This window comes from Mytilus edulis, chromosome 9 (assembly GCF_963676685.1).
Source record: "Mytilus edulis chromosome 9, xbMytEdul2.2, whole genome shotgun sequence".
Classification (NCBI taxonomy): domain Eukaryota; kingdom Metazoa; phylum Mollusca; class Bivalvia; order Mytilida; family Mytilidae; genus Mytilus; species Mytilus edulis.
In genome coordinates this window covers 31,306,796-31,332,965 of record NC_092352.1, presented here as the reverse complement: position 1 = coordinate 31,332,965, position 26,170 = coordinate 31,306,796, and the positions used below count along the sequence as shown (strand labels likewise).

The window sequence follows — 26,170 nt, the reverse complement described above, 5'->3', positions numbered from 1 at the left end:
TCTTGTGAAAAGTCTAATTCGGTAGTTCAAATTCGAGGAAAAGATGACAATTGGACTGCATATCAATTTCGTTTCATATGAAATATACAAATGAATGATGTTTTAACTTGAAATTTTTAAGGTAATATCACATGCCATTGGCTGTAAAAATACTACACGAGGATTGCATTATGGCATAGTTTACTTCCTTTTCAAAACGTCAATATTCTAATAAATATTTCATGTATTTACATTGAAATCAAGAAATTTCATCTAAAAGTATAAGACAAACGTCTGACGTCATCATGTTCAAGAAATTAATATCAGGTTGTTGACATATTGGAACATGAAGAGCTTGTAAACTACTTTTACTCTCTATATGGAAACACAAAGCTGATACACAACCAATCAAATCTTCAAATCAGATGAGTTGCTAAGCAACTTGAGATTGAAATCAATCAAGTCTTCTCTGTATTCTAGTGTAATGGCAAGAAAAAGTTGACGACAATTTCATGACAAAAAAATCCATAATAAAATCATTCGTTGGAAGGTGCAGGCTGTTCTCTTGTTCATGGTAAGTAAAAATAATGTTAAAATTGTCTATAAGTTTTCTAAACCAACGAACATTGTCAGTATTATTATTTATTATTGTCATTTTTCTATATAAGCTATCTCACATTAAACATTTCATTTCAGTTCTTAAACGAAAATACAATTTTAATCACTAATACACTACGGTTACTTATTAGTATTATAAATGGCTATGTTCTGTGTTGTTTGCACTATTTAATACAATAATAAAATAATCAGAGAAACAAGTCATTTGTCGATTTGTATCTTATCTTTGGTTTTTTTGTGGAATCGTTCAAACATCGAAGTATTGTCAATTCCATTGTTTCGCATCAATCTAATTATAATATGAATCTAGTTTATAGACAGCGTGTTTGTTTTTCCGACGTCATTTATTGTTTACATGCTTTACGGTATTCGTTTTGCATATTGTTAAACTGTATTTGCTTACATTTGTTTTGCCTTAAGTTGGTATTTGCCTTTTGACATTCATACTCCATCTTCGTATTTCTATATCATTTTTTAAAACTTAATTGTCCCAGGGTTAAGGAGAGGGTTGGACGCCTGCAAACATGTTCAAAATTAACCCGTCACATTATGTACGTGCCTATTCAAAGTCAGGAGTCAGTAGTCAGTAGTTCAGTTGTTGTTTGTAGTTATTTCTTTTTTTTATTTTATTGTGTTGTACATGAATCAGGCCGTAAGTTTATTCGTCTGAATTGTTTTACATGTGTCACTACGAGGCCTTTTGCAGCTCTCTATGTGGTATGAGTTATTCTTATTATTGAAGGCCGTGCAGTTTCTAAATTCTACCACTTTTTACCTAATGAACCTATGAAAGTATATAAATTGCTATACCTTATTACATTTTCACGAAAAGTCCAACTACAACATGTTATGAAAAATATCTAATCGAATAAAGTAGAAACATGACTATTAGCCGGATTTGCTATGACATGAGCAACACGACGGTGTCACATTTGGAGAAGGATCTGCTTACCTTTCCGGAGCATCTGAGATCACCCCCAGTTTTTGGTGGGGTTCTTGTTGTTCTTAGTTTTCTATGTTATGTCATGTGTACTATTGTTTGTCTGTTTTTCTTTTTCATCTTTAGCCATGTCGTTGTCAGTTTATTTTCGATTTATGAGTTTGACCGTCCCTCTGGTATCTTTTGTCCATCTCTTAAGCTGATATCCACTGTCAGATTGATCGGAAGGCTCAACTTAATACATGGTCATGCTTTCTGAAAATACCGACGTTCTTCTCTTTTTAATTTTAAAATCTCATCCGACATATTAAGTACGGAAATGAAAATTATTCATTCAAACCTTCAAAAACATGTCCCCTTGTGTTAATATGTCTTTTGATGGAGTTAAGCCATTTCAATTGATATTTTATAGTGTGTCTTTCTATGTTGTGATGTTACACTATTTTTTCAGATGAAGGTTTTGTACCATTAAAACATTTAAACCCGCTGCAATTGTTTACAACTGTCCTAATTAGTCAGGAATCTGATGTTCAGTTGTCGTTTGTTGATGTGGTTTATATTTGTTTCGCGTTTCTTGTTTATATAGATTAGACCGTTGGTTTTTTTCCCGTTTGAATGATTTTACACTAGTATTTTTTGGGCCCTTTATAGCTTGTTGTTCGGTGTGAGCCAGGGCTCCGTGTTAGACTGTTATTTGACCTATAATAGTTTGCTTTTACAAATTGTGAGTTGGATGGAGAGTTGTCTCATTGCGGCACTCATTCCATATCTTTTTACATCTATTAGAGTTCAAATATATATATATTATTCAAATACTTAACCTTTCTCTTTTAATGATTGGCGGAATAACAAACAAAATACTTCTAGACTATAAAAAAGAATAGCGAAAATAAATTTAATAAAAATAGTACAGTCATCAGTGACAAAATTGTTACATTTCCTATTTTGCAAACCGATAAATGTATTTTAATCCTTTTAATACCAGTATGCAAATGAACAACATATACAAAAGTACAAGTACTAGTACAATACCATTTATTACCGTACCAATAAACAGTAAAAAGTCCAATCAAGAGAAAGAAAATCTTACAACACAATTTGGTAAAAGAGAACTTATTATAAGCTTTTCCCGTCCTACATTCTAATATCAGCAGCTGTACTTCAGATAGATTTTATGTAAAAACGTCATATACGCTTACACTCAGGTATACATTAATAGTTATCCCACAAGGACGCGGTGTGTCAGTGTTAGATCATCCCGATGACCGGCGGCAAGAGGGTGATCTAACACTGACACACAAAGTCCGAGTGGGATATCTATTTTACATCCCAACTGTTTTAGATAAGACGAAAACCCATTTACAATTCATAAAATCTAGTTTAGAACTCCACACAACCATTACAATATACTTTATATATTACTTTATGAGGTATACCCTTTTTGACCCCCAAACATACTTAAAGGAAGCAAGATATTTTTATAACTGGGGCGAGTTGGCAGACCTTTACTCAGTGGGGTTTAAACCCTTTTCGTTAAACAAATGAGTTGTCAGACTGATTGTTCAATTTGATTTTACACTTTTTTAAAGTTGGGCGTGTCGGTTACAAGAGTGGGGCGATTTTTTCATTAAGTGGCGATATAGTGTGGGCCGATTGGCCAGTGGGGCGAGTTGACATTGTTTGACATCTACTCATCGTGTTAGGGGTTCATAAAGGGTATAAATCATAAAGTAATATATAAAGTATATTATAATTGTTGTGTGGCGTTCTAAACTAGATTTTATGAATTGTAAATGGTTTTCGGTCTAATCTAAAACAGCTGGGATGTAAAAATAGTTATCCCATTCGGACTTATTGTGTCAGTGTAAGATCACCCTGTGGCCTCCGGCCATCGGGATGATCTTATGTAACATAAAATATTGTCCTCCATCAAATACTGTCTATCCGACAAAATTTCATATAAAATATTGTCCACTGACAGTATTTCATAATCAGGATAATGAAATATTGTCCACTGACAGTATTTCATAATGAAATATTGTCCACTGATAGTATTTCATAATGAAATATTGTCCTTGACGGCAATATTTTTTATGAAATAGTGTCTTTGTCCATGAAATTTTGTCACCTCCTTCTGGACAATATATCACTATGAAATTATGTTCATGAAAATACTTTTCTTTGAAATACTGATCAATACTGGCTTTGAAAATCTTTCTTAATCAAATTTTTTACACAATTAGAAATAGTACACAAGCATGCATCATGCACATTTCTAGATTTATAACTAAAATGGTTTTGTATAGAAGGAATTTATATTATTACCAATAGTGAGTTTCAAATTTGCATAGATACTTTACAAATGGTTTATTATAGAATAAAGAATTATCAAATATATAGGAAGATGTGGTATGAGTGCCAATGAGACAACTCTCCATGGTATGTTTCATTGTATTACATTATACTGTACAGATATAAGTATTAAAAATGTACTGACAATCATTTATTTTGTAAATATATACACAAAAATTCCTATAGACCTTCTCTAACTTGCATGAATATATGTTGATGACCTCCCCTACATGAGACAAAATTCCATGACAATCTGTCTATGAAATATTGTCTCAATACTCACAAAATATTACTTAAATATAACCTCCCTTTAACAGACCAAAATTTCATAGTATTCATCTGTGAAATATTGTCTCAATTCACACAAAGTATAACCTCCCTTTAACAAGACAAAGTTCCACAGTATTCATCTGTGAAATATTGTCTATATAAAGACAAAATTTCACTATGAAAATTTGTCCTTCTCTGGACATTTTTCCATAGACGAGGACAATATTTCATGATACATAGTTATGAAATATTGTCTTGTGGTACAATATTTCATAGGACAATATTTTGCTTTACACTTACACTGACACACCGCGTCCTTATGGGATAACTATTAATGAAATACAAAACGCAATGATTTATCAATAAGAATATTCAATCGGTGGAAACATATATAAGACTTTGTAATTCATAAATAAAATACCATATAAGTAGGCTGTGAAGATATCTGTAAGACATCCTACGCATGTTGTTTTGATTTTATGTCCATAAAAGGAAGAGGGTTACTTGTTTGCTCTCCTCCCTTATAATCATAGTCCAAACACGTGACACATTTTTTTGTTGTGATAAAAACAATTGCAGCTGGTAACAACAGATCGATTATTATCTGAGTTAGTCTTTCATCGTATGTGATTATCACTAGTATTTAATCCGTATCTATCTATGGGCGTGTTTGATATTTCAGCTTATAAGGATCATGTTTTGTATCTCACGTGCGAACAGAAAAAGTACAATATCAATAAATTAAAAAAAATACATAGCAATACAACTTTACATTTACGAAATCTATGAAAACTAGGTATAGTGCTTATACTTGATCTGTAAACAGCGTTTTTGGACCAAGCGTTTTAACAAGTATGTGCAAATCACAAACGGATATAAACACATTTATAATCAATGTTGGTTCGCACAAACCCATACTTTTGTAGTGACTCTGAGTACATGGACAATGTTCAATAAAGAAATCTATTACTGCATAAAAAATGTTACACCAGGGTTAACAAAATCAAAAACTTGTCAAAACATTAACTAAAACCAATACGTGTAAACACAGAAAAATCTATCGGACCTATGACATGTATGCAAATTCGGCCTTTTTAAGGTGTACATCATATTCTAAGAATACAATTAGTGACAATAACTAAATGTTATCATCACTGAAAGGACCTATTCGAAAACGTTAATCAACGTGCAGACATCTTCGACATTCCGGCATTTCACATCCCATTTTTATGGTTAATATATTCTATACAAAGCACATAAAAGGCCATTGACCCAAACCTTGAAACATTTTATTCACAAGAGATATTATTAGATAGTGTTTTCAAGTCATTAAAGATGGCATTGTTTGAATTTATAATGATGCTCTAAAAGACATACGAGTTCTCAAAAACACACTAATTCTAAAAACAGTTGATGACATAATACGGGTTATGTTCTTTTCGTGCAATTTATGATGATATGGTACTACATTTAATTTTAATTCTTACGGGAGTGAATGTAGTTGGTTTTCATTTGATAAAGACAATCTTTCAATCAATATAATTGAAGTCTTGAGCTGGCATGTCAGTTAATGCTACAAGTACTTTGGTAATTTATGTTGGTCATCATCATTTTGTTAGTTTCTTTTGTTACCCGTTTTTACAGCGGAATCGGACTTCTTTTAATCCGCGTATTTGTTGTGTCCTATTTTATTCAACATTGGCTAGACGTAAAGAGGTAGGGTTTAGATCTCACAAAACATGTTTTAACAAATCAAAACCAGACAGACATAATTGGTTAACGTGCCAATACATTGGATCCAACATCCATTTATAGGTTAGACAATACTTGGTCATGTTTTATGAAGATTTAAGCCCAAGGCGAAGCCGAGGGCTTAAATCTTCATAAAACATGACCAAGTATTGTCTGACCAATTTAGAACATATTCACACTTTCGAGTGACCTTACAAAACTATCCTTTCCCATTGTAATAGTCAAACCTAAATAAGAGTTCACTTTTTATAATGAACTAAATATAATACATAGGTAATGGTCATTTCAATGGATGAAATGAAATAGCACTGACATAGTTTGTGATGGATAAATTGTTTTTCTTCTGCTTCAGGTAAAATTTAATACTTATATATCTTTAGATTTTTTTTATTTAAAAAAGCAACACAATGTTATATAAATCCCCTTTTTGAATTTTTTTTTTTTTTATAAATATGAAACTCTCTGTATGAATATTTGAATTCAGACCATACAACATTAAATGTTTACTTTTTATTGATAAATTTAAATGTATTGTGTTTCTCCAAAAACAATCCTCTGCTATATATCAGCAGTCTGGCAATGTTTTTTTTTATAGAAAAAGAAAATAATTCCCTCAAATGTAAGGTTTATAAATGAAATAAATATTCATTTTATTTATCCTTATTATTTTTTTGTGTATTCTATATATGTGTATCATTAAAAAATGCATGAAATTTTGCAAAATTCAAAATATTTTTATTTTAATCTTTGCTCTTTCGTTTCTAATCAGTAGTCTATTTTCCCAAGAAAAATGCCTTAGGGGATTGTACACTTCGTTAGTGCAGCCATTAAGAGTTCACTTTCATAATTAACTGACAATGAAAAGTCATTCATGTATAGCATTTCATAGTGCATGGAAAACCATGTACTATGAAAATTAGAGGGCAAAAAACTGACTTTTCATTGGACGAGAAGGGGTGAGTATGTTCTAATGTGTAAACATACATGATGGTTAAATAAAACTATTGACTTTAAAATCCAAATATTAAACAATAATTAGATATAGCATAGGCGCCAACATAAAAGTTAGTTGTTGTCACTAATTGTATTCTTAGAATATTGTACGCTTTGAAAAGGCTGCATTTTTATACACATGGTGTGATTACTTTTTCTGCGTTTGTAAACACGTATTGGTTTGAGCACGGTCCTTTGCAGTAATATCTTTTCTTACAATTTAAAAAAAAGCAATCTTAGCAGCTGCGTGCAATGCATGTAAGAAACAATTAAAGCAAACACTTTTAAGACAATCATTTTTCTAAATATTGGAGATCAATCGATTACTTTTAAATAAAACATTATGCTGAAAAAGTAAACATTATATCCTTTCACCGAACACAATGTGTTCTTCAATTACATTTCAGCAACATAAAAATATCGTGATAGCTTTAACCTATTTGAGCACCACATGAGACGTGGGACATTGGTACCACTTTTAAAACAATGACCACAACGTAGGTCAGCTTTATTGCTATTTGACATTTCCATCTTTAACCCATAACTGAAAAGGATAATGACAAACCATTGTCAGTATTGGAAAACTACGACTTCAATTCTTTCTATTGAAACAATGTGAACATCCTTTGGTTATCACTGTTACGATGAATCGATGCTCATATTTATACAAATTTTTGGGAAATCTCCTGTTGGAAATATTATTGCATGGTTTATTAAAAGCCTATCACCATAGACTTGGCCTTCAAATCGCCTTATTAACAACGAAAAGCGTGAAATGTATTGGGTACGAGTTCCAGTTATCGTCACTTTTGAGTCAAACATCGAATAATTGAAGTTGTCACTAATTTGAATATTAAAATTGTAAATTACTGAGTAATGGTTAGAATAGAAGCCAATCATATCGTAATTCTGTTCATATATCCTGATTTTCATAAATGCCCCTTTCTCTTATTCTGACCTGATCATAAATTCGTCGGTTTGATTAAAAAAAAATACACTGTGGAGATGATGATGGACGACTGCCTAACGTCCAGCGGCAAAATAATATACATATACAGGACGATTAATGATATAAGAATATTAACCCTGTTTTGTACATGACCGACCCGCTGAGCCCAATTTTTAACGTGCTAGTTCACAAGGTAACTGTCCCCGCGAAGGTACACTGTATTGGAGAGGAGTATAAAGTCGGTTTTTAATTTTAAAAACTTTCTTATTTTTATAAAAGGTTTGTGTTCTTTAGCAGGCTCTCTTTTTAATCTTGTCTGAAAAAGCCGTTTTTCTATAATCGAGGACCTTTCCCCGCATACATATCTTTCACCGTGGTATATGTACATTGTATTATATATCTGCCCATGTCTGAAGTGTAAAACAACCCGAAAAACTCTAAATCTCCCAGTATTAATTGATTGACTGCAGATAACAGCAGTGTGCCGTTATAATTAGAGTGTTTAACAATACTGGTTAATCAATAAACCAGCAAAAGGACAGAATACCGAATAACAAACGTAAGGTTGGCTCCCTTCGTAAAATATTCAGTATGCCTTCGGAATATACAAATATTGTCAAGCTTGACGTCATGACTCAAGAACGGTCGGGTACCAGACTAAATTGCACATTGCTCATTGGCAATAATGCATCATCTACTTATTATAATAGTTATAAAGGTAATGGCGAATCTCTTACATAATGGCGCGAATATTTTATTTTGATATGAATAGGGTATATTTCAATAAACATCTTCCAAGTGATTATTTTACCCGGGAAAAAAATCGACGTCAAAAAGTTAATATATTCACGTCACTATGTCTCACTGATGCTTTTCCCCCTCGAATGGCCTCCGGTCAACATAAAATCGAATATGTCCATCTTTACATTTTTTCAATTCATTGAATCTTTTGATATAGTATGTTATGGCAATCTAACTCTATAATCAGACAATTAGCATGAATATTCAGGTTTACAAAACATACACCAACGTTGATATCCACATAAAAGAGAACTTTTTAAAAAATAAATCAGTAGGAGGATTTGTTTTATATTGTCCTCACTCCATTCATATATATCAACATTATATGGGACATCTGTCATCCAAATCAATATGTCATTTTAATGTAACTGTATAAATTATAAAATATCAATAATAGATACTAAAGAATAAAAAATACTCCCTTTTTTACCTATGTGATACAGATTTAGGACTATCACGCAACACCTTTCGTACGTATAGTTACAATACCGGTATTAATTCTCTGATATAATTAACTTTCTGTTTATAGTGTCACTGAGGTTTCTTTCTTTAACATTATCTTTCCGGTGTTTTTGATATGCATATGCATTGCTTTGTTCGTTTAAACATGGTATAAAATGTAAGATAAAAAAAACTATAACACCTCTTCCGATAAATCATATATATTCTATCAGCTGTCATACATTTTATACCCACTGTCTTACAAATGTATTTTTTCTGAACTCATGTTGTCTCATGTTTATCATATACATGTATATCTGTCGTGTAATAGAAATTCATAATTATTCATGGACGTATTTTTTTTAAATCCCAACAGGTGGTAAACTTTTTAATTAAAATAATTGTAACATATGTGCTTTAACCATTTATTTGGGTAAAAAAACATCTTATTCAATATTTCAGTGATTGAGGATGGCGAGGGAAATAATGGCCGCTGAAACGAAGCATTAATCGATAGACACGGGAAGGAAACTAACATCATGTCCTTCATATTTTCCGTGGTAAGACAAATTTTCAATTCTCTAATTAACTTTTATAGAAATATGTTTCTCCTTATTCTGATTTATTGTTAATTAGTGAATTTTATGTCTCTACCACGATCAGACTGGTAATCTCGTAGTTGTGTTTTTATCATCAGCCGTGACATTTGAAAATTTCAGCCGATGTTTTTAGGGAAAACCATGATATTATGCTTGGAAAGGAATCAATAAAGAGATGTCTGGTTAAATGAGGCGCTAACTATCTAAGGTTACATGTAAGGATTCTGATCAATATTGGAATCATAGTTCAATCAACAAGATATTGTCCATAGGGTTTAATGTCCGTGTAAAAATAACTTCTATACATCATAATAAAGAGCATGCAAGCTTTTATATTACTTGACGCAGAAAGTTTTGTGTCAGTTTAAACAAGCATTTGTAAGGCTTGTAAAAATTTTATGAGAATTGTTTTTACTGATTTTAACAACGTTACAGGTCAATTATGGATTTGTCTACTGATAAAAAGATTTACCATTTTCATTTTGAGACAAACAATTGAATTCAAAGTGCGACAAAATGAATATCGACAGATATATTAGGCTTAATATTAAATTTCATCCAAAACGAGGAAACATTATTCATAAAAAAATCTGTCATACATGTATAAAATTAGTTTTTGATTTATAACCTATGTATTTTGGTTGGTTAATATCTAAAGACTTATGCGTTTGAGGTTTCCAAACATGCTGATTAATCATGGCGTTTAATGGTTTTATTTATATACATGAACATGTTTCATTTGATTACTATGATGACTATCGTACCGATAGAGACACAACATGTAATACCGAAAGTGACATGACATGTCATACCGAAAGAGACACAACATTCAATACCGAAAGTGACACGACATATCTTACCGACAGAGACACATCATTCAATACCAAAAGTGACATGACATGTCATACCGAAAAAGACACAACATTCATTACCGAAAGTGACATGACATATCATACTGACAGAGACACAACATTCAATACCGAAAGTGACATGACATGTCATACCGAAATAGACATAAAATTCAATCTCGAAAGGGACATGACATATCATACCGAAAGTGACATGACATGTCATACCGAAAGAGACACAACATTCAATACCGAAATTTACACGACATGTCATACCGAAATTGACATGACATGTTATACCGACAGAGACGCAACATGAAACACCGTCCGAAAGTGACACGACGTTTTATACCGAAAGTGATACGACACAAAATTTTATTCCGAAAGTGATACGTCACGACATTGTATACCGAAAGTGACACGACATGTTATACCCAAACTGAAAGTGACACGACATTTTATACCCAAACTGAACGTGACACGACATTTTATACCGAAATTTATGAGACATGACTTGTTATACCGAAAGTCATACGTCACGATATTTTATACCGAAAGTGATGTAACATGACTTGTTATACCGAAAGTGATACGTAACAACATTTTATACCGAAAGTGATACGTCACGACATTGTATACCGAAGTTGACACGACATTTTATGCCACAAGTGACGCGACATTTTATACCCAAAGTGACACGACATTTTATACCCAAAGTAACACGACATTTTATTCTTGTTTTGTCATTTCGATTAGTTAAAGTTAATTGTGTTATAATTTTCCCTATAGACAATGAATTGGTAGTGTGATGGGCTTCAATTACAAGCTGTCGTGTACTTCATAATTATGTAATTACCGCCTGTAATGATGGTTGGCAAACATCAAGTGGTCGATAATTTGATATTTTTCTCTATTTATTTTGCTCGCATGTTGAAATTATTAAACACTTCAATTTGCAATGTCAATTATGTGATGTTATACAATGTTTGATTCGCCATTTTATAACGTGGAAAATAAAACATGCTGTCATTTTTATAAAAAAGTAATTTCTCAATATATTTTCATCAAACAGACTGCCCAAGTAGAATTTTCTTTGTGCTTTAAAAACACGGTTCAAGATTGGGAAAAGGGAATACTAATATGCGGCGTTTTACGTTTCCGCAAATTGGCATTACTTTTCCGGGAAAAAAAAGATGACTTTTTCGGGAAAAAAAGTTTACGTTTCCGCAAATAAATATCTTACTTTTCCCACTTAAATATCTTACACAAGAGAGAATATTAACTACACTAGACAGCATTATAACTACACAATAATAGTAAACAGTCTACATAGCAAGGGGACAATCCTTCATGCTGTATTTTTACCCAGGGAATATTAATTAAACCCGGTCGCGTTTTCACACCATACTCAAAATGTCACCACTTTTAAACAAATTGCTAAAGTCAGTGAATCTAACAGATTTATTTCTTCTAACAAAAATCGTTGTAGCTTTATGCATTTAATTCTATTTTTCCCACTATTGCAGTCAAAGAAGTGTTGTGAAAAACTATACGAAATTTTCTGCTGTAAAGAGGTATGTTGCGAATGTTGTCAAGAGGAAAGAAAGAAACTGAGAAAAAGTGACATTCAACATTCTTTCCGTGAATCATCTACTCGACTCGATTCTACAAGTTCCTGTGCAGAGAGTCACAAAAGTTTCCGTGAACGGATAGAATCTGACAGTACGTCAAGGACTGATTCGGTGTCGTCAGCATCTCAGATAAGTTGCGACTATAAGAAGGGTACCACCACTCCTATTATTGACATGAAGCCAATTGAGTTTTGGACGGCTAACAAAGAAAACGTTCAGCCACGGCCAGGTCGGCGGAGATTACCGAGTGAAACCGAAATTACAGTGGAGAATTTCCAAAGAGATTTGTATGATGATGTTATAAATGAACCATGTTTAACCGATGAAGAAAAGCTGGCCAAATTTCAGCTTGGACAAATTCACATTGGCTTACAATATGATGTTGTGAATCGTTTCCTTGTTGTCAAAATAATTGAGGCTAAAGACTTGCCGTTACCTTTTATTCTTGATGATACAAAACAAGATCTGGCCCATTCGAATCCCTATTGTAAAGTGAGCTTGTTGCCAGATCAGAAAAATTCACAACAAACATCGGTTCAAAGAAAGACACAAAATCCAACATGGAATGAATACTTCATGTTTGAAATACCGTTTGGTGAAGTTCAAATGAGGACGCTTGAAATTTTGATAAAAGATTTTGATAAATTTTCCCGGCATTGTATCATTGGCCAAGTATATTTACCTCTGGGTGGCATGAACCTGATCAAAGGAGGACATATGTGGAAGCCAGTACTGCCAAGTACGAAGGTAAGTTTCTTAGAACTGTTGTCGTCTTGTGTTTTTTGCTTGACCGTAGTTACATATGTATATTATACATAATGAAAAAATCCAAATCGAAATAATCGCACCTAACCCTTACCGCTCAAGCTTTTATTTTATTAAAACAAATCACAACAATCAATTGCCACAGTACCGAACGTGAACCTATAAGTCCCAGTAACTGTTCACAACTTTTAAGACTCTTATAAATGCCGTTTAGAGCTTCAGCCATTTAGAGCTTGACATATCTTAACGACTGCTGTTGATGAGAAGTGGATATTGACCTTAAATTATATATATATATATGTTTATCGCATGTCTTATCTTATTCATGTAGGCCATGACGTACATGTATACAACATCCAGTACACTAATCTGATTCATACAAAAGGTTAAATCCGAAAATCATTAAGATATTTCTAACTGTTTTCTTAAACATGAAATCACTCGACTAGTCTTGCTTTACTAGAATGACGCTGTAATTATGAAAACTAAGTTAAAAAAATATCAACTCTGACTTAGAGGCTAATGCTGTATAATTTGAATATATTGTTTAAATTAAGTCTGTCATTTGTTAAAACGATTTGTTCGTGTTTTTGTGAGAGCAGATGTCGTAAATAACCATTAGATTAGCATGCATGAGTTTTTATTAGGTACAATTAGATATTAACTATATATAAAATAGATTTAGAATGGGATAATGATGATTCGTGTGTGATGTAGTACTAATTGATCTAAGCTTAGACGGTAAATAACAGATTTAATTTCTCTTTAGATTTTAGCACAGCTGATCGTGCAAAAAATAAGTATACGAATTGAAGTATCACACTTTCAAATACAAAATATTGCTCAGAAATATTGTAAAACCTTTGTTAACGAAAGAGCTGATGAGACCTTTACTTTTTTTATAAATCAATAATCATATTCTTAAAAAAAGTCTAGTCTATATCATATCTCTGTTACGGATAACTTTTCATGTTCACCGCACATAATCTTAGGTGTCTGCTCAACTAGTTTTATCGTAAAAATGAGTTATTACAAGGTTTCTAAAATATGCATGGAACACCAATCGTCTTCGTTCGCGCGTGCGTATAGGTCTCGAATTTTATTTCTGTACTCTAACTTTAGTTTGCCTCAATCATATGTTCTAAAACTTATACACAATGCTTATTACATCCAATCATCGGTCAAGTTCAAATTTGGATGACGTAACTTTCACTGTTCTCGAGTTACCCCATTACAGCTGTTTGTTATTGAACAATGAAACCACTCAAACACCCAAAATATCTAATGACTACATACAGAAACAATGTCGTCAAGTTTCAAAAAATAAAAAGTTAATAAATATGAATTCGGGTACATTGACCTTGCCACAAACAAGTGAGAGCATCTGTGTCCATTGGATACATTCTTTATTTATTTCAACTTTTTTTTATGGATTTTCGAGGTAATTATTGTTGACGATTCAAACCAAATTATAAAAAAAGATGTCTACCATAAACTTGTAAGCTTGATATACCATTATGTTTTAGAAACATTCATAATGACTGAATAATACATTGGTTCTGTTTAATCATTGCTAGTGTTCTACAAAATACACGTGATATCGATCAGGAAGTGGTCAAAAGTTCATTCCATGTTTGTAAATGTAATAAACTATAATCCATTAAACACGACAATATTAGGTGACTCGTAATTTTTAACATGACCGATTCCTACATAAACTATTAGCTTTCATCAGATTAGATGATAGATGACACTGAGCATACAAGACTCGCAAGTCGAAAGCACAGCAAGTCGGATATACAGGCCAATAAAAGCGGTGATCAATTCTTCATTTTAACCAAAATACGTGATAACCCATTGATTCCGTGTAACCAACAAGTTACCTCTTTTTTCAAAGTATACATGGCAAAGCTGTCAAAGCAAGAAGACGTGTTTACTCTGTAGACATCTTTATTGGTAACGGTCTTGAATGCCCAACAATGAGTTACGACTCCTTGATATCCTCGACTCTGTTTGTACGTATTCGCCTAATGATTTAAAAAAATGTAATATCCCAGATTAACCCATTTACAGTTGAACGTGTGGAAGGTTAACAGTTTAATTCATTTAGACTTTGCAACCTTTGCCGTTTATCAATATATATGACGGGGTCTTACTGGACCTAATCCTTTGCATGAGGCAATTGCAAACTAAAGTTAACACAAGGAAACAAAAATTGAATCATCATCCAATGTAATACTGAAAGATGGACCAACAGTCCCTTAACTTTTTAATGCCTACATAAGGCAGTCTGCATAATGTCTCAGTGGCAAATATTTCAGATATCAGTATAAACAATTCATGTCAATCAAATAATAAAACTAAGAAGTGTATATTATACTGAACTCACTATATTGGTTGAGGGAATATGCTATATTTTGAACAGTTGTGTTCAAGGAATAATGTATTCAGTTCCAGTTATAAAAAAAATATACTGGAATTATATTTTAAATAAGATGGCACTAAGGGGCAATCAAAAACCATAAGCCGAAGAAAAACAGAACCCCCAAAAAACGAAGACATAAAGAGCAATTAAATTACAAAACAATACAACCGATTGGGATGTTGTACCTATCAAAATTCGGTAAGTGACCTCGGGTTGCCTGGAAGTTAGAACTTACTGGCTCGCTGGTGGTATCCATTGTTGCAATTGATAAGTAATATCGTTTTATAAGTCGCATTCGTTAATGTCAAAGGGATTTTGATTAACTCAAAATAAAAATATTGGCGGTCACCAGGGACAAAAATATGCCAATATAATAAAGATATACCATAATAACCATTTGGTATAATTGTCAATTAAATATAAAAAAAGAAGATGTGGTATGATTGCCAATGACACAACTCTCAAAAAGAGACCAAAATGACACCGAAAATAACAATTATTGGTAGTATATAATATCTAAATGGCAATGAACAAAGCTATAAAAGGCCCCGAAATGACTATGTCAAACAATTCAAACGAGAAAACTCACAGCCTTATACAAATATATATATATATATAAAAAAATGAACGAAAAACAAATGTGTTACACATAAACAAACGACAACCACTGAATTACAGGCTCCTGACTTCGGACAGGCACATACATACATAATGTGCCGGGGTTAAACATGTTAGCGGAATCCCAACCCTCCTCTAACTGGGATAGTGGTATAACAATACAACATAATAATGAACTATAAAAATCAGTTGAAAAAGGCTTAACTCATGAGATGGACAAAAATACAAGTTGACGTGGCCGGGTACTTGTACACCCCAACAACAAAAAAGACACCAGCATGATTGTATCGTTAAAACTATCGCAGATATAACATAAAATTTACCATAGAAAAGACAAAATGTGTAACTGTCTTATTTACCGGTAGAAAAGATTCATGTTAGAAAAGTTATTATTGAGGTTATTATACAAATACATAATACAGACCGCAATGCAACAAGCAGGCCCTCTTATTTATATATTATTCTACAAACTTAGCCGACAAAAATGGAAAATTACAGAAAAATTCAACTGTAATGGATTTTTTTATTTGTTATAGGAAAGAATGGATTTAGGTGAGATTTTGTTATCTCTGAACTATTTACCTAGTGCTGGACGTTTGAATGTTGACATCATCAAAGCCAAACAACTTCTACAAACAGATATGATAGGAGGTTCAGGTGGGTAAAAACATTGTAAATACTGTATATATGGCAGCTGCAGATACAAAGAGTTTATAAATAAATAGTAAACAATAGTAATGGTAAATACAACCATGATTTAAACAAACCAGTAAATAAACAAAACTAAATGAAAAAATAATGTTCCATATGTCCAAAGTGCTTTTTTTTACATTTAGCGTATGCGCTAACATAGTCTAATATATCCAGCATACAGTCTAGCTGTTATTTAATTAGTGACAATTAGGGACATACCCTTAATGTCGTGTTGTCTGATTTTACTGGTTTTTGTGCAATGTGGATGTTATACAATATGTCACATATCATTGAAGATATACATAACAATATGACCTACCCTGGATGTTATACACTCCGACATATCCTGGTATAATACAGTATGACATGCCTTCAATGATATTCACTCGGGCATATACTTGGGTTTATATAGTTTGACATACTATTGGTATATGCTTTGAAACACTAGATGTTATACAGTCTGATATACCCAGGAAGTGATACAGAAGTGATACAGACTTATACCCTCAGAACGAGACAAAATTGACAGAACAACAGATATGACTTGCAAAGTGGTTGCAAAGTGTCCTCTATTTTGTCTTGCAACATGCCACATACCAGCTCGCTAAAAATATTGAAATGTTTCATTAACGTGGGGAGAGCTTGGCACTCTACTCTACATTAACTAGAGATCGAATTTTAACGTCCTTATCCCTACCGGACATATCTGCGTTTTTAACTTTTTATACATCCCGCACAACCAAAACAACCGCCCTCATTTAATCCACGTGACTGTATTTCCTATGATCTTTTGAAAGGAAGACGAAGAAATTCCACAATGCATGAGCATTGTCGATTAGGTCAAACTGGGTAAATATAAAGGGAGGGAGATGGGGAATGCTGTTAAGATAGAAGTCATTTTGGTTTTTGCAGAATTTCTTCTTGAAGCAGTTTACCTTAAAACCCGTATGTTACAATGTTATAAAACTTACAATGACGATGGCAATCTGCCAACGTTTGAGATCATATTTTATTCAATTATTTTCAACAAATATTCATATAATTTTTCATTTTGTGATGAAAAATATATATTAATTTTCTGTACTCATACATGGATTTGTTTTATAAATCATTTGGAAGCACTTTTTTCATAGGTCAAGCACAAGTGCAAAAGTATGACTGATCATTAATTTGGAAAACTTAAGTTCAATCTCTGATTTAAAGCTGTTTCCCCCAAGATCGAGTATGTGTTTTCTTCCTGCGTTGCAGGAAAAGCAGTGCGAATAATTTCGAAAGATTTTGACCTCCACAATATCATAAACCATCAACCTTAAACAAACTTGTATGTTGAAAAAAATTCCAGGCAAACAAAAGAGAAATAGATGAAAGATAAGAGCCTCATTGGAAAAAATGCTTAATAAAAGAACGGTTTTAGCTTTTAATTACTGTGACGCCATCATTTTCCAAATGTGCATATAACTCTTTCACAGTGACTGTACATGCATGTTAACATAAAACAGAAAATTAATTAAATTCATTTGTGTGTATTTTTTCAGATCCAATTGTCAAAATTACCTTGGTGCACTTTGAAAAGCCAATCAAGACGAAGAAGACATCCTGTAAAAAGAATACCATTGATCCGATATTCAATGAATCTGTCAGTTTTAACGTGACACAACAACAGCTAGAAAACACAACTGTTGTTATAACGGTCTGGGATCACAACTCTAAAACAAAGGACGATTTTGTAGGTCGTATTTCTTTAGGAAAATACGGGACAGGACCTCATGAATACACTCACTGGAAACGTATGTTAAACTCACAGAGGTCTCCAGTTGCGCAGTGGCATTCGCTGCGCACGCGTATTGAGTGTGATCAAGTGTCACCTGCTTCAATTGCAGTTCAATGACATGTTCGACAATCATTTACTTAAAGTGCGAAATAACTCATCATATCATTTTATAATATGCTGATTGATTGAATTGATCAGATGATTTCAAAAGAAGACACGTGACTTGTCAGATAAATGAAAGACAAAAAGGGCATCTGTAAAGTGATATTCATTGGCATGAAACTGTTGAGAAATTTGACATTTATTTCAGATATTTTATTGTTGACAAATGTATGATATAACCTTGTTATAATTGTTAATAAAGATGAGAGTTGTTTTTCTGAGAGTTTATCGAATAATCATAACGAGCTTAATTGAATGAAATTATAACTATACTATCTGGAAAGTTATAAATGCAGAGATTAAAAGAAACAACAAAAAATAAATATTTGTGTATGACATCTTCTTTACGCGATATACATAAAATTATATGAATTGAATCTTGGATTCCAAAAAAGTCAAAATTTACAAATAAAAATTAATGTTTGAAAATTGAACTTATTCCTTAATATTTGTTTAAGTGTAAAAGCGGTTTAGGGTCTTTCAAAAGATATAAAATGACAAGAATGGTTCATTAGTCGTGACACTAAAACAAAAATGTCACATAAGGTACAGAGTTCAATTTTGATTTAATACAAAAATGCGAATTTGATGTGTGAATTCACATGAAAACTAAAAACATACCACAATTATCTCAGTAACAGGTTAATTTTGGGAAATTATAATACCTCTAATTTATAATGATTTGAATTAAAATGATTACCTGATTTAGTAGGATTGAATGTTTCTCTGGTCTCATTCAGGTTGATTAATTGTTGTTCTGATATCTTAAGGCTGCTTGGTTGTTGTTCTGGTCTGATATGGAATGATTGTTTCTTGTTCTGATGTAGCTCATGATGATTGGTTTTGTTCTTATATGGTCGAAGCTGCTTGATTGTTGTTCGGGTCTGGTGAAGGATAATTGGTTATTGTTCTGATTTTATTTAAGACGATTGGTTGTTCTTGTAAGATTGACGATTGATTTATCCGGTCTTATTTGGTGGATTGGTTGTTATTTTGTCTGATTTAAAATAATTTGTTGTGTTCTGGTCTGATTTAAGAGGATATATTGGTTGTTTTTTCTGGTTTAATTAGGGATGAGTTGTTGTTTTTTTCTGGTCTGGTATAGGCTAATATGTTTTGGTTCTGATCTACTTCTAGTTGATTGGTTGTTGTTTCGATTTGATTCTGGGTTATTGGCCGTTGTTCAGGTTAGATTTAGAACAATTGTCTGTTGTTCTGAACTAACTTTTAAAAGATGATTTGTTGGTGTGTTGTTATCGTTTTAAACGGTTGGTCGTTGTTTTGATTAGATAAACGGTGATTGGTTGTTGTTCCGCTCTATTTAAATTGATTGGTTAGTGTTCTGGGTTTATATAGGATTTTTGTTGTTGATCCGTAGCTAGGATTAAAGATGATAGATTGTTTTTCGGATCTATTTTAAAATGATTCGTTGTTTTTCTGATCTAATTAAAGATGATTGATTGTTTTTCTGATCTAATTTAAGATGTTTTTGTTATTCTGGTTGTACATATGATGATTGGTTGTTGTTTCGATCTTATCAACGAGATTTGATTGTTGTTCTGGACTGATGTAAGATGATTGGTTGTTTTTTCTAATCTAATTTTAGATGATCGGTTGTAATACTGATCAAATTATAGATGGTTGTTCTGGTCAGGTTAAGGTTGTTCTCGTGGTCTAACTTAAGATGTTAGTTTGTTCTTTTATTCAGATTTAGAATGCTTGGTTGTTGTTCTGGTCTGATTGAGGATGATTGGTCGTTGTTCTAGTCTGATTAAGGATGATTGGTTGCTGTTCTGGTAAGATTAAGAATGATTGGTTGCTGTTCTGGTAAGATTCAGAATGATTGGTTGTTGTTCTGTTCAGATTAAGAATGATTGGTTGATGGGCTGGTCTAATTTGGGATGATCAGTTGTTCTGGTCTGAAAAACAATGATAAGTTGTTGTTCTGATCAAATAGGTGATGATTGGTTGTTCTAGTCTGATTTAGGATGAATGATTGTTTTACTGTTTAGATTCATGATGAATGGTTGTTGTTCTGATCACATTCGGAAAGATAAGTTGTTGTTCTGATACGATGCAGGATCATTGGTTGCCTATCTGATCTTATTAAGGATGAATGATTGTTGTACTGACCAGATTCATAATGATTGGTTGTTGTTCTGATCAGACACAAGATGGTTGGTGTTTGTTCTGATCAGATATAAGATGATTGTTTGTTGGTCTGTTCAGATATCAGGTGATTAGTTGTTCTGATCTAATTTAAGATAGTAGGGTTTTGATCTGTTCAGATATAAGAAGATTGGTTGTTGCTCTGATCTAATTTCAGATGTTTGGTTTTTGTTATATCCAGATTCAGGATGATTTGTAGTTGCTCTGATCTAATTTAGGATGAATGGTTGTTGATTTGAACTGATTTACGATGATTGATTGTTGTTCTGATCAGATTCAGGATAATTGGTTGTTGTTCTGATCATAATCATGATGATTGGTTGATGTGCTGGACTAATTTGGAATGATCGGTTGTTGCTAGTATCAGATTCAGGATAATGGGATGTTGTTCTGATTAGATTCAGGATGATTGGTTGTTGTTCTTATCAGATTCAGGATGATTGGTTGTTGTTCTTATCAGATTCAGGATGATTGGTTGTTGATATTGTCTGATGTAGGATGATCGGTTGTTTGTTCTGGTCTGATGTTGGATGATTGGTTGTGATTCTGATCTTATTTATGATTGATTGTTATTGTTCTGGTATAGTTTACGGAGACTGGTTGTTATTCTGGCTTGATTTTTGGTGATTGGTGTTGTTTTGATCTGAATTAGGATGATAAGTGCTTATTTAATATAAGCTAAATGACTGCAGTTCTGGTCTCACTTTTTGGTAATTTGTAATGATTTTTATCTCATTTGAAAAGATTGGCGATTATTCCGGTCTGAATCAGGACGTTTGGCTTTTGTTTTGATCTTGTTCAAGATGATTTGCTGGGTTTTTTTTTTAATTATTCAGGACTTTTTATAAAAAAAAATTGATTGATACGTCAGAAGTTTCATAAACGTCAATACCATAAAATACATCTAAATTTATTTGTTGCAATAAAGTGATTTTTTTTCCGACTGTAATAAGGGAGCGATTCATCTGAACTGATTGAAGGTTTTGTCAATACGGTATGTTATTTGGCCTTGTTTGTTGCCTTTAAAGACAAATTGATAATTATTGGTAATATTTAGACGCTTATGCATTTAATAATCCAGAATTAAAGATATATTTTTGTCTTAAACAATGGATAAAAGCTTGAGTTTAATTAATTGATATCTCAGTGAACAGTCAGTAATCCAATGGATACTAATTGTACACCTCTACTGATCGACCTGTTTTTTTAAATTACATGAAGCAGTATTTATACAAAGTTTTCTCAAAGAAGTATCATTATGCATTGTTCCAGTCTTTTAATCCCTTCGGATAGATCCATGTTGCCCAGTCAACCTACAGATTATGGTGTTCTTGTATCTAATATATCACAGGGAACCCGAAATTAAAGACGCTTCCCATGCTTGAATCTCTGTTTTCTGTTGGTCTTATCCTTGATATGGACACAAATGGACGACAACACATTAGAATCTAACGTGATAATTTCAGCTATCCTATTTCTCTGCAGTAACATTTCTTCTGGCCGATATAGTATAACGTTTGCATATCTCAATTCATACGTCACGCTTTTGTATTTTCAAAGTACACAAATTCCAGATGCCGGTTGTGATCTTGACACCTAAGAATTTCCAGTAACAATAATTGTTTCGTCATGAATAAAACACATCTCTCGATTGAGAGAAGAAAAATCCGGGTTACAGACTAAAACTGAGGGAAACATATCAAATATAAGAGGAAAACAACGAAACAACAGAAACACTAAAGTGTTTGTGCATATCTTAAGTAAAGATTACCGTTTAATAAAAATCAAGTGGTTGTTGTTGTTGGTGGCTGTTCGTAATAAATTTTCGTTATAAATACTTATTAACCACAAATCAAGCCGTGCATTAAAGTTTCCCTTTTTAATTATTTGTCAACTGGGGGCGTTTTGAAGCTTTCTATACATATGGGATTTTTATAATTGTTGAAGGCCGTGCGGTGACATGTAATCGTTCACATACTTGACTTGTGATCTAATAATAAAAGATTAAACTAATAGAAAGAACATGCATACCGTCAAAACACAACACTCGACAAAAAACGTTTCATAAAAGACTTTGCTATTTTGATGTCTAATAATGCTAAACACTTCATGTGTAAATGTAAAGTGATCTTTGTTAACACACCTGTATGGTCGTTTATATGTAATGTAGTTCTGTCATGTAATGTTGTCATTTTAGTGTTATTTTTTTAACATTGCCATAAAATCAAGAGGTTTGGCTAGCCACAAAACCAGGTTCAACCACATTTTTTTCTTAAAATGTCCTGTTCCAAGTCAGGAAATAGCAATTGTTATCTTATAGTTCGTTTATGTGTGTGTTGCATTGTCGTGTGGTTTTTGTTGCACTTTAGTGTTTCTGTTGTTTAGTTGTTTTCCTCTTATATTTGATATGTTTCCCTCAGTTTTAGTTTGTAACCCGGATTTAGGTTTTTTTTTCTCAATCGATTTATGAATTTCGAACAGCGGTATACTAATGTTGCCTTTATTTAAATGTTAAATGTCCCCTAGCAATAAGGTTCCAAAACATTAAAATCTAAAACGTTACTACAGAAACGGGCAATGCGAACGAGTTCGAAAAATACACACCGTACGAACAGGCTAAAGGAAAATTCACAATAGGGAATGAAAATGTCTCTTTTCTTAATTTTAAGGAAATAAAATGGGATGTATTGCTGTAAATATCATATTATTTAAAGTATTCTTCTTGATACATATCAACAGTAATGTTAGAGAATTCTGGATTGTTAAAAGTAAAATTATCATCACGATAGCTGTTGTATTTGTTCCAATGGGGCATGTGTTGGCCTAATGACGAAATTTACCTACTGATAACTTCAAAATGTCAAATATTGCTTCATTCACCTTTTAAAATAGCTGGATACTAAAACTTCCATCATTATTATAGTTAAATAAGGTCGACAGCAACAATACCTTTGATCGAAATAAAATTGTATTAAGAAAATGAGAAAAAAACATGAAAAACTAGTACTCTTCCCCTGAAAAAATAAATAGCATCCTTGTCGAAAGATAATGTTTAAATCATAAAAATAAAGGAAAAAAGAAAGATGTAAATACTTTTATTTCTTGATATACAGTCCAGTAGCATTACCTACCCCATACTTCGATTTATTTTGATGTAGTTTTAACTTAAAAGATTTTAAACAGTATCCACTAAATATTGTAAATTGCCCCTTGTGAAAGTGGCACTAGAAACAGAATGGAACAAAGCACATGCATAAAAGTAAATACGTAGAAGAAAAGAATGTCTAATGCTATTCCTGTTGTTCGCCAGTCTATTCTCTCCATAGGTGCTAGAGTGATTGTTTCTACTGGAATGGTGTGTTCCTTGTCAGTTTCGATTGGCTGGACAGCATCCGGATCCGGTTTGACTTTTTTGGGACAGCACCATCGCCAAGTGAGCGTTGCGATGAAACATCTAACCGCCACTGGAACAGTTGAATCGGGGTCTTTGTTGTAAATCCTCATCAGAAAGATGTTGATTATGATAGCAAACGAATTGAGGTAAACCATACCTGTTAGATAGAATGAAATAAAAGGCATTGGGTTTGATGTTCTCGGTATTGTTCTTTGAACCATGTCCATATAAAACGCAAGTCCTAGAAATATGGTCAGAAGAAAAGTTAGTCGTTCGCCACAATCAACAGGAATCATGTTTACAAAAGCTGTCAACATACTTAGTAAAATGATCGGTGCTACCATATTTATAAAGAACCACAAATATTTCCTCTTAAGTTTAAACTCATATTTAAGGTAAGAAATTCCATCAACAGAATAGTTAGATGCAGCCCCAGCTTCCATAGTCCATTCTTCGTTTACTTCGTATTGGGCTGTATTCAACACGTCGTCTGCTGTGTAAAGATATACCTCTGAAACGTTATAACCCCATGGCGTGAAAACAATTTCGCATGTCTGTTCATCAAATGGATAATATTTAACATTTATGACGCATGGTATATCTGTTATAAGAGTTGTCACCCATTCAATGGGGGACTGAGTTCCTGTTCCGGATATAGGCAAAATTCGCACTTTATGGCTTGGATCGCTTATCATTTTGAATTCTTTAACCGTATTGTAAACAGTTATTGTAGGAAGCCATAGATAATCTTCCGGTAAAATCATTTCGGTAATGCTGCTGTGCTCGGAACCAATCATCCATTCTCCGATGTTTTCATCAACCCATGATAAAGATATTTTACCAGTCAGCGACAGAATTCCCGTCTCCATAACAAATCCTGTTATCGACTTCGGTTGAAAACTTAGTTCTACTCCAACAAGACAGTACTCAAAGTGGCATGGAAATATCCTCGAGTCGTACGGATTGTCAGGGCCGTAATGTGACAAGTATAACAGGTCCTTCAGTTCATTCAAGTCTTTTGATCCCGCTAATCCAAAATATGTGAAGATTAGGAGGAAAACAATTAATTTTGCAACCATTTTTATAAATCTTAAAGTGCAACGTAACGTGTTAACAGTTTCTACCAAAATTTAAAACTTTTGTTTTTAATTTTTAAAGTTATAACGTGGCAAGTACAATGACGGTATTAAGTTCCAAGTCAATTTATAATTATCAGAGTGAAAACACTTTCATTCAAATCCTATGACTTGTATCTTTATTTATTTTTAGGGTCAGGTTACCTTGACATGTAAGAATTATTCTAAAATAACAACTCAAATTTAGAAAGATAAAGTATGGGTTCACCTGAAATGCGTTTAGGATTTGGCTGCTTAAAGGGTCAATCAAATTGTATTCACTTCTACCTGTAACCCTTTCCCCTAGAAAAAGCAATTTGAAAGATAGGTAGTTACCAATGACAATTATGATACCTAATTAAACATTCAATTTGGTTTAAAGTTTTGGTTGTTTTTTTTCAGTAGTAAATCAGAATGAACAAAAAGTACCCCTAACAATAATACAAATACATTTTTTAGACGGAGTTTAACTATGCGTATTTCTATGAATTTACATTCCACATAAACTGCAGGTAAAGCGGAGGCTTGTGATCTCACAAAACTTTTTTTTTAAATCCACCGTCTGTCACAAGCAATAAACCTCTAGCTTTTGTTGGTTTTGTGGTTTTCTTTTTTATTTTGATTTATTTGGATGTTTCGGAAATTAGTGAGGCGTCCATTTCGCTGAACTAGTATATAATCAAACACCGTTCCTGCTACTAGTTCAACGAATACCGAAAGTCTTAAAAGAAAGGATACCAAATGTCCTTATACATATGCTAGGGAATTTCCTAATACAAAGGATACTGAAGATTAGTATATAAAGGATACCAAAGATCCTAATACAAAGGATATCAAAAGCTTATAATACAAAGACACCCCATAGGTCCCTATTTAAAGGATAAC

At 32.8% G+C, this 26,170-nt stretch overlaps 2 protein-coding genes across 3 annotated transcripts; one reads left to right on the top strand and one right to left on the bottom strand.

Annotated features, from left to right (window-relative positions):
• The first annotated feature begins 441 nt into the window (after positions 1–441).
• LOC139488094 (synaptotagmin-17-like) lies at positions 442–18,819 on the top strand. Of its 2 annotated transcripts, none has more exons than XM_071273476.1 (5): positions 442–553; positions 9,558–9,655; positions 12,069–12,920; positions 16,518–16,638; positions 18,210–18,819. In XM_071273476.1, the coding sequence occupies exons 2-5, from the start codon at positions 9,635–9,637 to the stop codon at positions 18,560–18,562; spliced, it is 1,347 nt and encodes a 448-aa protein (XP_071129577.1). In that variant the 5' UTR covers positions 442–553; positions 9,558–9,634; the 3' UTR covers positions 18,563–18,819. The 2 variants fall into 2 exon arrangements, with proteins under 2 accessions (XP_071129577.1, XP_071129578.1); XM_071273477.1 differs by lacking the exon at positions 442–553 and adding an exon at positions 9,054–9,124.
• Positions 18,820–23,965: 5,146 nt separating this feature from the next.
• Positions 23,966–25,249, bottom strand: LOC139489918 (neuronal acetylcholine receptor subunit beta-4-like). Its single transcript, XM_071276765.1, has one exon. It carries the CDS (start codon positions 25,247–25,249, stop codon positions 23,966–23,968), a length of 1,284 nt encoding a protein of 427 aa, XP_071132866.1.
• Between the last annotated feature and the right edge of the window lie 921 nt (positions 25,250–26,170).

What these genes read in the sequence shown, in the direction of transcription:
- LOC139488094 (XM_071273476.1), top strand. Translation starts at nt 9,635, where the DNA reads ATGTCCTTCATATTTTCCGTG. An exon ending in TGTCCTTCATATTTTCCGTG is followed by an intron (nt 9,656 to 12,068) that starts GTAAGACAAATT and finishes CCACTATTGCAG; the next exon opens with TCAAAGAAGTGTTGTGAAAA. An exon ending in AGATATGATAGGAGGTTCAG is followed by an intron (nt 16,639 to 18,209) that starts GTGGGTAAAAAC and finishes GTATTTTTTCAG; the next exon opens with ATCCAATTGTCAAAATTACC.
- LOC139489918 (XM_071276765.1), bottom strand. Translation starts at nt 25,249, where the DNA reads ATGGTTGCAAAATTAATTGTTTTCCTCCTAATCTTCACATATTTTGGA.